The sequence below is a fragment of the Misgurnus anguillicaudatus genome, chromosome 11 (genome assembly GCF_027580225.2).
Source record: "Misgurnus anguillicaudatus chromosome 11, ASM2758022v2, whole genome shotgun sequence".
In the NCBI taxonomy this organism is placed as follows: domain Eukaryota; kingdom Metazoa; phylum Chordata; class Actinopteri; order Cypriniformes; family Cobitidae; genus Misgurnus; species Misgurnus anguillicaudatus.
Genome location: NC_073347.2, coordinates 25302006 through 25316331, shown reverse-complemented (window position 1 = coordinate 25316331; position 14326 = coordinate 25302006). Strand labels below are relative to the sequence as shown.

At 39.2% G+C, this 14326-nt stretch overlaps 1 protein-coding gene across 1 annotated transcript; it reads left to right on the top strand.

Moving 5' to 3' along the window:
* Window positions 1–37: 37 nt before the first annotated feature.
* Window positions 38–14105, top strand: rtf1 (RTF1 homolog, Paf1/RNA polymerase II complex component). The gene is made up of 18 exons (XM_073873412.1): window positions 38–198; window positions 1967–2077; window positions 5012–5165; window positions 5603–5807; window positions 5998–6115; window positions 6197–6308; window positions 6397–6543; window positions 6686–6858; window positions 8576–8658; window positions 8748–8839; window positions 9137–9240; window positions 9343–9420; window positions 9523–9644; window positions 9725–9782; window positions 9866–9948; window positions 10054–10147; window positions 11112–11226; window positions 13082–14105. Exons 1-18 carry the CDS (start codon window positions 115–117, stop codon window positions 13186–13188), a joined length of 2040 nt encoding a protein of 679 aa, XP_073729513.1. The 5' UTR covers window positions 38–114; the 3' UTR covers window positions 13189–14105.
* The last annotated feature ends 221 nt before the right edge of the window (window positions 14106–14326 follow it).

Below are 14326 nucleotides of genomic sequence, written 5' to 3'. Positions count from 1 at the left end.
ACGATGTTAATTGGAGTGCCGAGTGCTCATGCGCAGTGCAGCTCTAGCGCCTTTGTGTGGAGGAGTGCGGCGCTGCTGTTTAAACACACACACAGGGGCGCCAGGCAGCTAACCATGGTGAATGTAAAGAAACGGAAAGGTCGGGTTGTGATTGACTCTGACTCGGAGGATAGTGCAAGCGATGATAATTTGGATCAGGTAGGAATATAATGAACATATGCCTGATCTAAAATATAGCTATTTACGAATTTACCATGTGCCAAGGTGTCATATAACTGTATGTGTGTGTTGACGTCCCATGCTAAGTGAAGCGGTAGAGCTAGCTGGTTAGCAGGGGCCTGTGTGATCAAGTCGCGTTGGTTTTTGGACCAGCTAAGCTACAATTTGAGCATTACTTGTGGGTTTTATTGGTGCCTGCAGCACGCGGACATTTCAGCTTTATCAAAGTATCCGCGTGAGTTTATGGTTATTTCTGTTTTATGACGTCACGCTGCCGCGGCTAAACTTGTATTTCGTTTGTAGCTGTAGAACTTTGAGGAGAACCTAGAGCGGATGAAACGAGACTTCATCCAGAGAGCGAAGAAAGACAATTTGATTGGTTTCCTTAAAGTCACATGACATGACAATAATATTTGGAGTCGCATTGAAGCAACAAAGTTCATAGTTTTGCTTATGCATAATTTATATTTTAATAACGCTAGTACTTTAAAGAAGATGTATGCTTTTTACTTTAACATGCATATGAAGGGCGTTTGTCTTAGGGTTGTACATCAAGTTTTCGTTTTAACAAATGTGCGTTGTTATATAATTACATAAAAGTTAAATGAACAACTACAATTATTAAATGTAGATTGGGGGGTCGAAAACATCCTCTTTAAATTGATCATCTAAAAAAATTAAGATCAAAATGTAATATTTTTATATGTATTTTGGTAAGCATGTTTGTCTGGGCAGTTGTGCGCCCCTATAGGCGGTAATGTCATAGCCCACAGCATAAACAACATGTGCACGTCTAGTTTTTTTTTATTTTGTTTCAATGGTGTTGACAAATTCGAGCCAGCCCGCTAACAACCAAGCAAACACTAACAGCGATGTGATTACAGACACTCAGTTACTCTGTTTCTCTGTTCATAAACACCAAGTGCTTTTTCAGTTTTGTGTTGAGACGTTTAAAGCCAAATACATACATTTCATAAATCAGTTTACCGTAACATACATTACAGGTAGCTAACAGCGATTTGTAACCCTAAGTATGGTGTGACATTTCTTGGGTTGCGATGAATAGACCATGTTTAATCAGATAGAGTTTGGCATGCAGTGGTTGTGTTGTGTTAAAGCTATCCCAAATCCCAAAGTGTTGTGTGCTAATTTTATCCTGGAGTACTAGAACATAAGTAAGCCACCCCGCCACAGAGACACTGACTGCAGTGCATGGTGTTAAAAATTCTTGACTATTAGGACATTTCTTTTAAGGACATTTTAATAAAATTTCGGGAGTATTTATGCTAAAACACATGCATTGAAAGTGCTTTAAAATGCAAGAAATTGTTTGCAGAAGAGCAGAGATATAAAGCTGTTAGCTTAGTTTGTACACTTTCATGTTGGTTTGCAATTAGTTAGTGGATTCAGCTTCTAGGGAATGTAATTGATGTAAAACACTTGCCCCCAGATGTTGATTTGTCCTATATGCGTGACCACTGTGGCACAACATCATAAGTGTTGTGAGTATGTTGCAGGACTTGTACAGCAGATTTGTTTTTTTTTTATGCAAGCTTTTAAAAAAAATCTTTCTGCCGTTTATGTTGGGTGACAGAAAACAATAATAGATGCTTAAACTACCAACTTTCTATTTAAGCCTGAAAATCTGTGAAGTGTAATATAATTACAGGCAATATATGATCATGTAAATCTGTCACATGGCAAACAAGTACAGTAGATTCAGTGTACTCTGTTTATTTACTTTTAGGAGCTCCTGTCTCTTGCCAAGAGAAAGCGTGTGGATTCAGATGAACAAGAAGAGCCTGTTAGTAAGCCTGCAGCCTCCACAGATTCAGAGACATCAGACAGCGATGACGAGGTATGACGCTTTTCCTTTATTTAAAGTAGGGGCTGACTATTCAAATAGTCAAGACATTTGCTTGAGCCTTATTGACATTTCAAAGGTGAAAAACAGACTTGAATGAATGCAGTTAAACCTAGATTTAATGTGTAGTAATATTCTGAGAAATTGTGATCTTTCACAATAAATTGCCATCACCAGCTGGGTTTCCATCACACTGATTTTATGCGCAAGCATTGCATAAGAAACGAGTGATGGAAATGCCAAATTTTAAATAAAAATCCTTTAATTCGCAAAAAAGTTTTTAGTTTTTTTTACCTTATTCCATTTAGATGGAAACCCAGCTACAGACGGACAAGCTGGGCCATATCGCATACATATCGCAGGTCCGATACATCATGATAATTACAGGGGACACAGAATGAAAATACGATTTTACCTATTTAAATAACAGTACTCTACCCGCATTCAAGAACAAACGAAAAGTGCTAGACATTCTGAACATCTCCGTTTTATAGAAATTCCTCCTTTAGAAATGTCCGCCAGAAAATGCCCAATCTGAACAACGGATACATGTTACATAAAATGCATCTCACCCCTCGCACTTTCATTCAATTCCCTCCCCTTCAAAATATTTTGCATACGTTCAGCCTCTCGTCTCCAACGGGAAGTAAATTGCAGCAGTGTTCGCGAAGTTCAAGGCGAAATGTCGAGTCGCGTTACGAGGTGTGCTCTTCTATCTGTAAAATTTTGGTATGTCTGTGTTCTGAAGACGGCGAAGTTTAAATTATTTTGAGTGGCAGCAAAGGCAGCCAATCAGCGTCAGGTGCTTACATTTCATAAGGTTGCCAGTTAAGCCCGAAGGGGCGCCAAATAGGTGCAAAACCAAGCGTTTAAAATCTCCCACCCTAATATAGTTTTCTGAGAGAGGTTTTTTGGAAACTTCTAAGGCAGGGGTTTTCAAACCTGTCCTGGTGGACCACTAGTACTGCACATTTTGCATGTTTCCCTTTTGTGACACACCTCATTCAGTTACCTTACACACCCAGTTCAGGTCTTGCAATCTCTACTAATGAGCTGAAGATTTAAAACAGGTGTGTTTAATGAGGGAGACATGCAAAATGTGCAGTACTAGTGGTCCTCCAGGACAGGTTTGAAAACCCCTGTTCTAAGGCATTACAGACCCAACCAAAATTTTGTTGTCTACATGTCACATCACAGAACAAAGATAAATGCCCTGTTCAATCATTCTATGTCACCTTTAATGCGAAATTGCCTTCATTGTCAGTGATCTACGGTTTTGTGTAGTAAATGCCGCTCCATCTGAAAGCGGGTTATGGTGATTTACTACTAATCAAGGAACTGGCTTTACTGAGGAGATGTGCATGACAATCACGTTCGATTCACTTATCGAACTGTCATTACTGTTTATCGGAATGTTTTATATAGAGAAAATTATTGTCCAGCTCTAAATAGTTATAGTAAGCGTAGGTCCTACGGCGTAGCCGTGGCGGCTTAGGTGCCGCGTCGGTTTTCATTTTATACTTTTGCGTTGTCGTCCGCGTTGACGTGCAAACACGCACACAGACCGCTGGTAGGCAGTATCCACGCGTGTAACCACAGTAGCAGCGCGACCGTCAATAAGTACGTTTACATGCACAGAATAAGCGGATAGCTATCAAAAATCTGCTTATTACAGAAAACTGTTTTCATGCGTTTACATGCAAATCAATAAACCGGCTATGCAGACAACTGCGTTTACATGGGACTTGAAGACTTATCAGTTTTCTCGCAGGCAGCAACGTCACCACCTATAATCGTTCAAATTTCTGTCTTATGCTGTACTGTTGTATCTCTTCTCGTGTCTGCAGAACCTGTAAATGTAACATGAGCTTCTATTTTAACAGTTTCTCTGCCAACTGCTTTAGTCGAGTGGAGACTTTTATACGTTACTTTGCGCTTACTTCCGCGTGTGACGTTTATCTTTCATACGCGAAGACATGCGCACATGGACAAAACCGTGACAAAGCCGAATAAGGTGTTTGCATGCCACGCGAAATCTGCGTAATGAGCAAAAAACTACCTGTGCCGATCAGTTTTTGCTTACATCGTTTATGGGCTTTCCCCGATAAAGGAAAACCGTTTCACGCGTTTACATGACCCCACGTGTTATCAGTTTATTAAGCATAATCGGCGTAAGACTATGCATGTAAACGCACTCAATGAAGAAGAAGCTTGACAAGTTAACCCACAATCGAAGAAGAAACAGCAACTTGTTGTGTATGTTTTGAGAAGACCAGCAATGATGGAAGTAAATGAACAGCGACTTTTGTTGCAGTTTGAGTTAAATCACTCCTCAACTTGGTCATTCTTTGTTTTCACCTTCGCAAATGGAAATACCTATGACGCAGTTTTTTTTTACCTGACGGGAGGGGTTCCGGTGGACCAATCACAGCGCTTGCGGTCCGCGTAGATCTGACGCGCTGTAAAAATGTTTGCGAGGTGCACGTCAGGCTACACAGAGCTACGCACAGGCTACGGATAGCCTACGCACGACTATAAATCGGGCTTAAGGTGAATGTAAAAAATTCAGTTCAGTTTTTTTTTGTGTATTGAACTTTTGAAAAAAAATCATAGAAACCAACAATTACATACTTTTTACATTTAAGATAAGTAATAGTTCTGCTGAGGTTCATGTGATGTTGATTTATTTGGCTAAATGCTTCATTGCATTGACAGCTGTCAGTATCTGACGTGAAAGGTGACATTAGTAAATGTTATTAATAAGTCTCTTTATTTGTTATGGCAGTGATAGATCTAATGAGCCTAGCTGTTTGACAGCTGTCTTCTCTGCAAAAATCCCTTAAATATCTCACAGGCTTTTTGGATTTTGAAAGATAACCTCTGTTAGTAATGTTAAACTAAACAGTGGATTTTATGTTGATCTGTTAGTGGACCGTTGGTGGGACTAAAACCAAAAAGAAGGGGAAGCTGAGCCAAAAAGGCCCGGAAAAGAAGAACACGGTCAAGAAACGAAAGGGCAAGGCGGCTTCGTCCGGTAGCTCAAATGGAGACAGTTCAGCCGAAAGTTCAGCTCCAGAGGAGGGTAAGACTGCGGTTTGAATCCCAAATTGCTATGTTTATTCTGATCTCTGTACATGCCAGCACTGTTTATAGTACAATCTTAGGGGCAGTTGCTTAGAGAGTCAGGCTTGTAACCCGAGAGTTGCCGGGTCGAGTCTCACTGCCAGCGGGTTGCAACTGTGGTGCCCTTGAGCAAGGCACCTTACCGTAACTGCTCCCCGGGTGCTGGGATAGCTTCCCACCGCTCCGGGTGTGTATGTGTTCACGGCTTGCAGTGCGTGTGTTCACTACTCACTGGGATGGGTTAAAAGCAGAGGTCACATTTTGAGTATGCATTGCATACTTGACAAGCTTGTCACTTTCATCTTGTTCTCCTCCTGCTTTTTCTATAAAACAATGTAACAGGAAAAATAATCTATATTTACACAAACAAATGGGTTCTCCTCGATGATTCTTAAGGCGAGGTGTCAGACTCCGACAGTAACAGCTCATCCTCCAGCTCGGATTCGGACTCATCCTCGGAGGACGAGGTTTTCCGGGACGGATATGGAGATGATCTTATGGGGGATGAGGAGGACAGAGCCCGTTTGGAGCAGATGACGGAGAAAGAGAGGGAACAGGAGCTGTTTAACCGTATAGAGAAGAGAGAAGTTCTTAAGAGGAGGTGAGAAGAGTTTCAAGCTCTGAATTTTAGATTAAATCTCTATTTATGTGTATGATCTGCAATGGCTTAATGGATTTATTATCGAGGAACATATGTTAAAAATATGCTTGTTGTAAGAAGTAACACATAAAATGACTCTTGGTCAAAGTAATTGCACCAAATGTCTTGACAATGTTTTTCTCTCCCTAAGGTTTGAAATAAAGCAGAAACTAAAGACGGCAAAGAAGAAGGAAAAGGAGGAAAAGAAGAAGAAACAAGAGGAGGAGCAAGAGAAGAGAAAACTGTCTCAGGTCCCAGACCCTCAGGTGGTGAGTAAACCATCAGCCCAACATGGCCATTTTATAACAAAACACAAAAGTGCCTCTTTACATCTGTACGTGTTCATGTAGGTGATGTCACATAATAAAGAGAGACGAATTAAGAGGGATGAAAAGCTGGACAAGAAGTCACAGGCTATGGAAGAGCTGAAGGCAGAAAGAGAGAAGAGAAAAAACAGAACTGGTACTTTCCTCATAGCAATTTTATAAAATCAGTGAATTGAATGAAAAAAGTGTCTGCAGTCTCTGATCTGTACCCTTTGGCCTTTCAGCTGAGCTTCTAGCCAAAAGGCAGCCACTAAAGACAAGTGAAGTGTACTCGGATGATGAAGAGGAGGAGGAAGATGATGATGACAAGTCTTCGGTAAAGAGTGAACGCAGCTCAAGATCATCATCTTTTGATGAAGAGGATGAGAAAGTATTGGAAGTCTCTTTTTTTCTGAGTAATAACATTCTGTAATGATGTAGTTACATGTTCATGGACTTTTTTATTATAAACCTTACCACCTCAAAATGATTAGCCATATCACTTATCAATCATTCATCTTCGTTTCAGGAAAGAAGAAGCACCGCCCAAGTCGCAGCCGGTTTCATTACCAGAGGAGTTGAATCGAATCCGGCTGTCCCGGCACAAGTTAGAGCGCTGGTGTCACATGCCATTCTTTGCTAAAACTGTTACTGGTTGTTTCGTTCGGATTGGCATTGGAAACAGCAGCAGTAAGCCTGTTTATCGGGTCAGTAAAAAAACATGTTTTGTTTTATATAAAAAAAATAATAATTCAGGAGAGACCAGAGGCCTGTACCATGAAAATGGTTAAACAAACGCAGGGTTACAGGATTAGTTTTGAGTTGACAAATCCAAACCAGGGCGATCAGGCTTTGATGGTAACATGAAGCAGCTTATCAACTCAGGCTTTGATCCTAAACTTGCATGCCCATGAAAGGGTAATGTCTGCACCGAATGAATGTTTACAAAAATATATTGCAGGTATGGAATTATAAACCATTTCTCTGCCGTCAAAGCAAAAGACAACTATTGGAGAAATATTGTTAAAAGATGATGATTGCGTAAATGCGCATGGTTAACAATTAGCCTTATTATTATATTATTATTCCAATAGTGATTTAATATGATGTATGGATTTTGTCTATTTCAGAAAACAGGCTCTTCCAACAATTCCCTTTTATTAATTAATTAATAGTTACCATTTTTTGGTTTCATTTGTAGTAACAACAGATTTACCATGGTCATACCATATTAACAACAGTATTTTTTTAGTAAACGTATGGTAACACAAATGGTAATTAATTCACCAAAGAACGTGCTTACTATACTTTTACTATGAAAAAGCGTGCTAAATAGTTTTTAGGGTTTGCGGATATAGTATCAGGCAGAAAAAGAATAAGTGACGTGACATGTCCCTCATCCCTCTTTGCTCACACTTAAAGGAATATTCAATTTTCTTAAAATAAAAATCCAGATAATTTACTCACCACCATGTCATCCGGGGTGTTGGTGTCTTTCTTTGTTCAGTCGAGAAGAAATTGTGTTTTTTGAGGAAGGCATTGCGGGATTTTTCTCATTTTAATGGACTTTGGTAGAGCCCAACACTTGGCACTTGGCTCAACACTTAACAGTTTTTTTCAGCGGAGTTTCAAAGGTCTATAGATGATCCCAAACAGGGCATAAGGGTCTTATCTAGCGAAACGATTGTCATTTTTGACAAGAAAAATGGAAAATATGCTCTTTAAACCACAGCTTTTCGTCTAGGTCCGGTCCAGCGTCATGACGTATTGCGTGGAGTCACGCTGGCGCATCACAAACGGATTTAGACGAGAAGTTGTGGTTTAAAAGTGGATATTTTTTATTTTTCTTGTCAAAAATGACAATCGTTTCACTAGATAAGACCCTTATGCCTCGTTTGGGATTGTTTATAGTCCTTCGAAACTCCGTTGAAAAAAAACTGCCAAGTATTGAGTTAAGTATTAAATGTTGGGCTCTATTGAAGTCCATTAAAATGAGAGGAGTCCTTCAATGTTTTCCTCAGGAAGCATGGTTTCTTCTCGACTGAACGGGGAGGGACATCGGCATTTTGGATCACGTGGTGGTGGGTGGATTGTCTGGATTTTTCTTTTAAGAAAATGGAATATTCCTTTTAATTGGTCAGTTTTCAGTCAGAGATCTCGAACCCAGAACATAACCTGCCCCGGAGCAGTTTACCATTTAGCGTCAGTTACTATGGCAATGAACACTGTTAAAAGCTAAACAACTTTCATTGGGTCCAAAACCCAGGCTTGGCACAAACTATTCCCAACTTGCCTGGCTAGCCACCTAAACCGGCTTCATGGTATAGGCCCCAGAAGCTTAGCAATACAAACAATTACAAAGCAATGTTTCATGAGAACACTAAATGCATAAGTAGGTAAATGAATCAAAGTACATTTTTGCAGGTGGCCGAAATCATTGATGTGGTGGAGACGGCTAAAATTTATCAGCTAGGGACCACACGGACAAATAAAGGTCTTCAGCTCCGGTAAGCAAATGAAAGCAGATTATCAGAGATTCAGTCATCACTGCTCTTGGTGGTCCATCACTTTCATATTTGTGTGCTTGTGTTTGCAGACATGGAAACGACACGCGAGTTTTTAGACTTGAGTTTGTGTCCAATCAGGAGTTTACTGAAAATGAGTTTATGAAATGGAGAGAGGCGATGAGTTCTTGAATTTCACATAGCACACAATAACATTGTTTAATGAAGAAATCAATATTTGAGAAATTTGCACCTCCTGAGGTTCATCTTTACTTAATTTGGGGGTAAACTCTATGCAAATCCAGGAAATATCTACTTATGTCAGCTTGCTTGTTTCATCAAATTTTAATTTGGGGTTGAATTTTAGTTTACCTTCATGCAAGATTTGACAGTATTGATGGTCTTAGATTCATTGAATGGAGCATTATGGCATGTGCATGTCCAGTAGTAACCTTTGTAACTGTTAATGCCCCATAGATGATGGTAGCAGGAATGCAGCTTCCTACTCTAGATGAGATCAACAAAAAAGAGCAATCCATCAAGGAGGCGGTTAACTACAAATTCAATGACAAAGACATTGAGGATGTGAGTTCCGCTGATTTCACTTTCTGTTGACTTTAATACTATACATTGTAATCATTATAAGTTTTATCACTGTAATAATAACATTAATCTGTTTTTTTGCAGATTGTCAAAGAGAAAGACAGATTTAGAAAGGCGCCACCAAACTACGCTATGAAGAAAACGCAGCTTCTCAAGGAGAAGGTTGTCATTTTTCAGATACATTGAGTAAATATTCCTGGTAAATGGGTTTAAATCCTCTTTATCACATGTTCTCTGTTAACTCTATGTAATGTGTTTGTACAGGCCATGGCTGAGGAGAGCGGTGATGGAGACAAGGCTAAAAACCTACAGGATCAGTTGAATGAGCTAGAAGAGAGGGCAGAAGCACTTGACCGTCAGAGAACCAAAAACATCTCCGCCATCAGGTCAGAAGCACACATTACACAAAGACGAAAACCCTCTCATCTTTCATTTTCATAATCATTTTCATTCTTTCTTTTTCCAGCTATATCAACCAGAGGAATCGGAGTTGGAACATTGTGGAATCTGAGAAGGCTCTGGTGGTAGGTGTTCCTGACTGCCAGGCTGTTTGAGATGTTATTGTTAAAAAAATTCTAGTATCTGAAATGTATTAATTCTTTATCAGTTGGAGGGACAGAACTCTAAGAACCAACAGATGGATCCGTTCACAAGACGGCAGTGTAAACCCACCATGGTGTCCAATGCAAGGCTTTTATTTATTCTTTCCTCATCTTCACAATGTAGTCAAGCCTCATTTACCTGTCCTCCTGTCCTTTATTCATATGCTTATGTATGTGTATTTTCTTAGGCAAGAGATCCCTCAGTCCACGCTGCCATTCTGGCTCATCTTAATCAGAAATACGGTTCAGGCTCGGGCCAGGACAACCCCCAGCAGGCTAACAAACAGGTAACGGTAACAAACCTTAAAGGATTAGTCAATTTTCTTAAAATAAATGCAGATGATTGACTCACCGCCGTGTCATCCAGGGTGTTGATGTCTTTCTTTGTTCAGTCAAGAAGAAATTATGTTTTTCGAGGAAAACATTCCAGGATTTTTCTCACTTTAATGGACCCCAATACTTAACAGTTTTAATCCAGTTTAAAATTGCAGTTTCAAAGGACTCTAAATGATCTTCAACAAGGCATAAGGGTCTTATCTAGCGAAACGGTTGTCATTTTTGGCAAGAGAAATGGAAGAAGTGCACTTTTGAACCACAGCTTCTCAGCTTCCTTTGGTCCTGTGACACGCCAGCGCGACCTCATGTAAAACGTCATCACGTCATCACGTCAAGAGGTCACGAATGATGTATGCGAAACTACGCCCCAGTGTTTACAAGTATGGAGAAAGAGGACCGTTCCAACATTGTTGTATGTCGAATGATATTAATTAATGTCTTTGTGTCAGTTTATTGTTTAAAATGGTCCGCAAATGTGCGTTTCATGTATGTAACACGTGACCTTTCCACAGCATTACGCAATTATGTGAGGTCCTCACACAGCTGGAGGAAGAAGAGAAATTGTGGTTTTAAAAGTGAATTTTTTCTTGTCAAGAATGACAGTCGTTTCGCTGGATGGGACCCTTTTGCCTCGTTTGGGATCGTTTAGAGTCCTTTGAAGCTGCGTTGAAACTGCAATTCTAAACTGCATCAAAACTGTTAAGTGTTGGGGTCCATCAAAATGAGAAAAATCCTGGAATGTTCTCCCCAAAAAACATCATTTCTTCTCGACGGAACTAAGAAAGACATCGGCAGTTTGGATGACATGGTGGTGAGTAAATTATCTGGATTTTTTTTAAGAATGGACTAATCCTTTAAGCAAAATAGGCCTGTTCTGACTCGAAATTAACCCAGTGTTTAATATTTATTATGCAGGGCCAGACCAGTCAGAAAGACAAAGACGTTACCAAGCCATCCAGCGATCTTTCAGAGGACCTTTTCAAAGTGCACGACTTTGACGTCAAAATTGACCTACAGGTTCCTAATGCTGGTAAGTTTGGTTTAATATATTTTATTAATTGCATTAGTTTATATTAAACTTTTTTAATGCAATTACATTTCACAGTTACAGAAGACAGTCATTATTATATATTGGATATTTAGGTTTTTGTATGCATATTAGGGATGCAACAATACAGTTAGTCGACGGTTCAACACGTACCTCGGTTTTTAAACCATGGTTTACGGTTCGGTTCTAGCCAATTAAAGTGTTTTTACATTTTTCTATGCTTAGGTGATGGGAACAGTTTTAATTGCAATTCTCTTTATTTAATGTAAATGCAAAAATCAACTTTTGATCAATTTGGAAAATAAGCATACATGAAAACATAAATTGGCAATTTTTAACAAGTATACTTAAGTAAATTAAAACTTAACAGTACTGCAGTACAGTAGCTTTCATTTTGAATGTAAAGTGCACAGTACACCATATATTCATATCTCAGTCCTCGCTCTAGATAACCCATGCAAATTTTCCGCTTGAGTTTTTCAACCTGTGGGAATGGGGCGTTAGGAGCAAATGGCGTGTCTTTGCATTGACTTAGTATGTAATTTACTCCTGAAAATATTTGCATTGGTGATTCTTTTCTCCACTCACCATGGTAGTCTGTGAGAAATCTGACACAAGCATAGCAAGCATAGTTAGCTGCCTGTAGGCCATGGTGACTTTGGCTGTGTCCTAAACCGAAGGCATCTGACTTGTTGCTTCATGAGGCAATGACTTTGGCGGCATGAAGGCAGCTCCGCGAAACGCATTCGGACAGCTTCATAGGCAGCGTAATGGAATTCTGTTATATAAACTGAGAATGCCTTTGTGTTAACCAATCTCATTTTTGAAAACTACAATGCTAATTTCTCGCTAGAAATGCAATCAAAAAGTGTAAAAAGTGAAAATATAACTTTATTTACAGTAAATATGTGATCCAGACACTTTCTTTGCCGCCATTTTATTTTTTCGAACTCGAAAGTTTCGACCAATCACATTCCCTGTGTACACGCATGCGTAGAATTGAAGAGAAGACGATGAAGTTATCTCAGGAGTCAGGAATTAAATCAAACATTGGGTTTAGACTTGATGCCTTCCTGCCTTGGAATGCTGCCTCTGAATGCGGCATTTTAGAGATTTTGGACGCAGCCTTAATGTTTACTTGCGGGAAGGTGCTTGGATTTTCAGACATTCACAGGAAATAATTAAATGGACGGATTTAGGGGCATAAAAAACACAATTCATATGCGTGTATTGGACCGTGGAGGTCATACCGTACAGTTCAATATTATATTGAGAATTGTGGCATCCCTAATGTATGTAGTAGTGTGCATATTTATCACACCAAACACTTATTTACTATAATGTTTAAAGGGACAGTAAGTAGGGTTTTAAGTGTTTTATTAAATCAAAATCAATGTCTTTATTCATAAATATATCCTTGTTTGTGTCAAATGACCTCTTACATTGAACGGGTAAGTCCAAGGAGGCTTCCATGTAGTTCCGCCATATTGATAAACTATATTAGCAGAAAGGGACAAAAAGCACTAGCCTACCAATGCGTTTCCACAACACGTTTTCATTCAGAACACGTGAACTAGCTGAAACGGACAAGGAGATCAGTAATTACATAACGGCTACTGTAGTTGCAACACGCATTTGAAAAAACAAGGCGCCACAGAGCACTATTCGTTTGAATGCAAAATACAATTTCACCACTAGATGGGGTAAATGGGATAAATCCTACTTATTGTCACTTTAAGAATTATATTTCTGTCATTTCATTAAATGAACAGTAATGTGAGCATCTTCTGTTAATATTTGGTTCATATTTAGTGTTTTTTTTATATATCCTCAACAGAAGCAAAGTCACTGGCGGTGAGTTCAAATGCATTGCCTGTTAAAGATGGAGCTCCACGTCGATCTCTTAACCTGGAGGACTACAAGAAGAGACGAGGACTCATCTGATCTCTGACTCCGCCTACATTTTTATCTTCCCCTGCATGATTGGCTACCTGTGCCGGGGCTATAAAGCTGTGGCCACCCCCTGTGTGTGTGTGAATGTGTTTTGGAAAGTATGTGTGTGTATGTAAATGTATGATACAGAGAGAGTGCATACCTTTATGAGTGTGTTTGTGTGTGACAGAAGAGTGCTTGTATGATCGATTCACTTGTATGCGAGAGAAAATATTCATAAATACTGAACTTTCAGGTTTTTTCCTGTAAAGGGGACTTTCTGGGATGAAAAGTCATCCGTGTTAATTATAGCCTGTGCAGACATGAGAACAAACCTCCTTTGAAGTCTCCTTTTCATACTGATGTATGAAGCACATTTTCTCTTTTTCTCAGATCCTCACAGAAAAGACCCTTTTATATTCATGCTTGTGAATGACTATCTCAAAGGACACTATTAAAAGGAACACAAATCTTGGGTTTTTTGGAAATTGCTGTTAGTTATAAATAATGTTATTTGGTCTACCCCACTCCTTTATCTTTTTGAAAAATGCTCTGAATTTTCCAAACCATGTGGTTATGCCAGTTCTGTTAACTCTGCTTGCTGGTGTAAAGGTTGAATGGCTGACCAATCAACGGGTGTCTTGACAGTGGCCAATGACATCACACTCCCTAAAGAAAAATGTTCGCTTCATTGAGATGTTAATGAAATAAATGTGTCAGATATGGACAAAAAAGTTGGGAATTTATGTATCGTTTTGTTTTTTGTTTTTTTCTTCCACATCCCTCTGCTTCAGAGCTGATGTAAGTGTTATTATTGACATTAATTATTGATGATGTCTTTTAGTCGGTTCTCGTGTCGATGTGGCATGCCTTGTAAATAAGCGATCTTGAGTGAGTGCGGCTGATTAAAGGAGAAACTTTCATACTAACTGTTTTTGTGTGTTTACTTTTTAAACCAACATTTATTTATTTATTTATTTATTGGTCCATTTAACTACTGATGAAAGGTCACAACCTGACAAAGTTGGTGTTCAGCTGCTTTTACGTGGTGGGCCAACTGGTCTTCTTAGCATGAAAATTCACATTATTTATTAAAACTATGTACATAATTAAATTGAGATTAATATTGTCACTTTTTTAAAGAGTACCT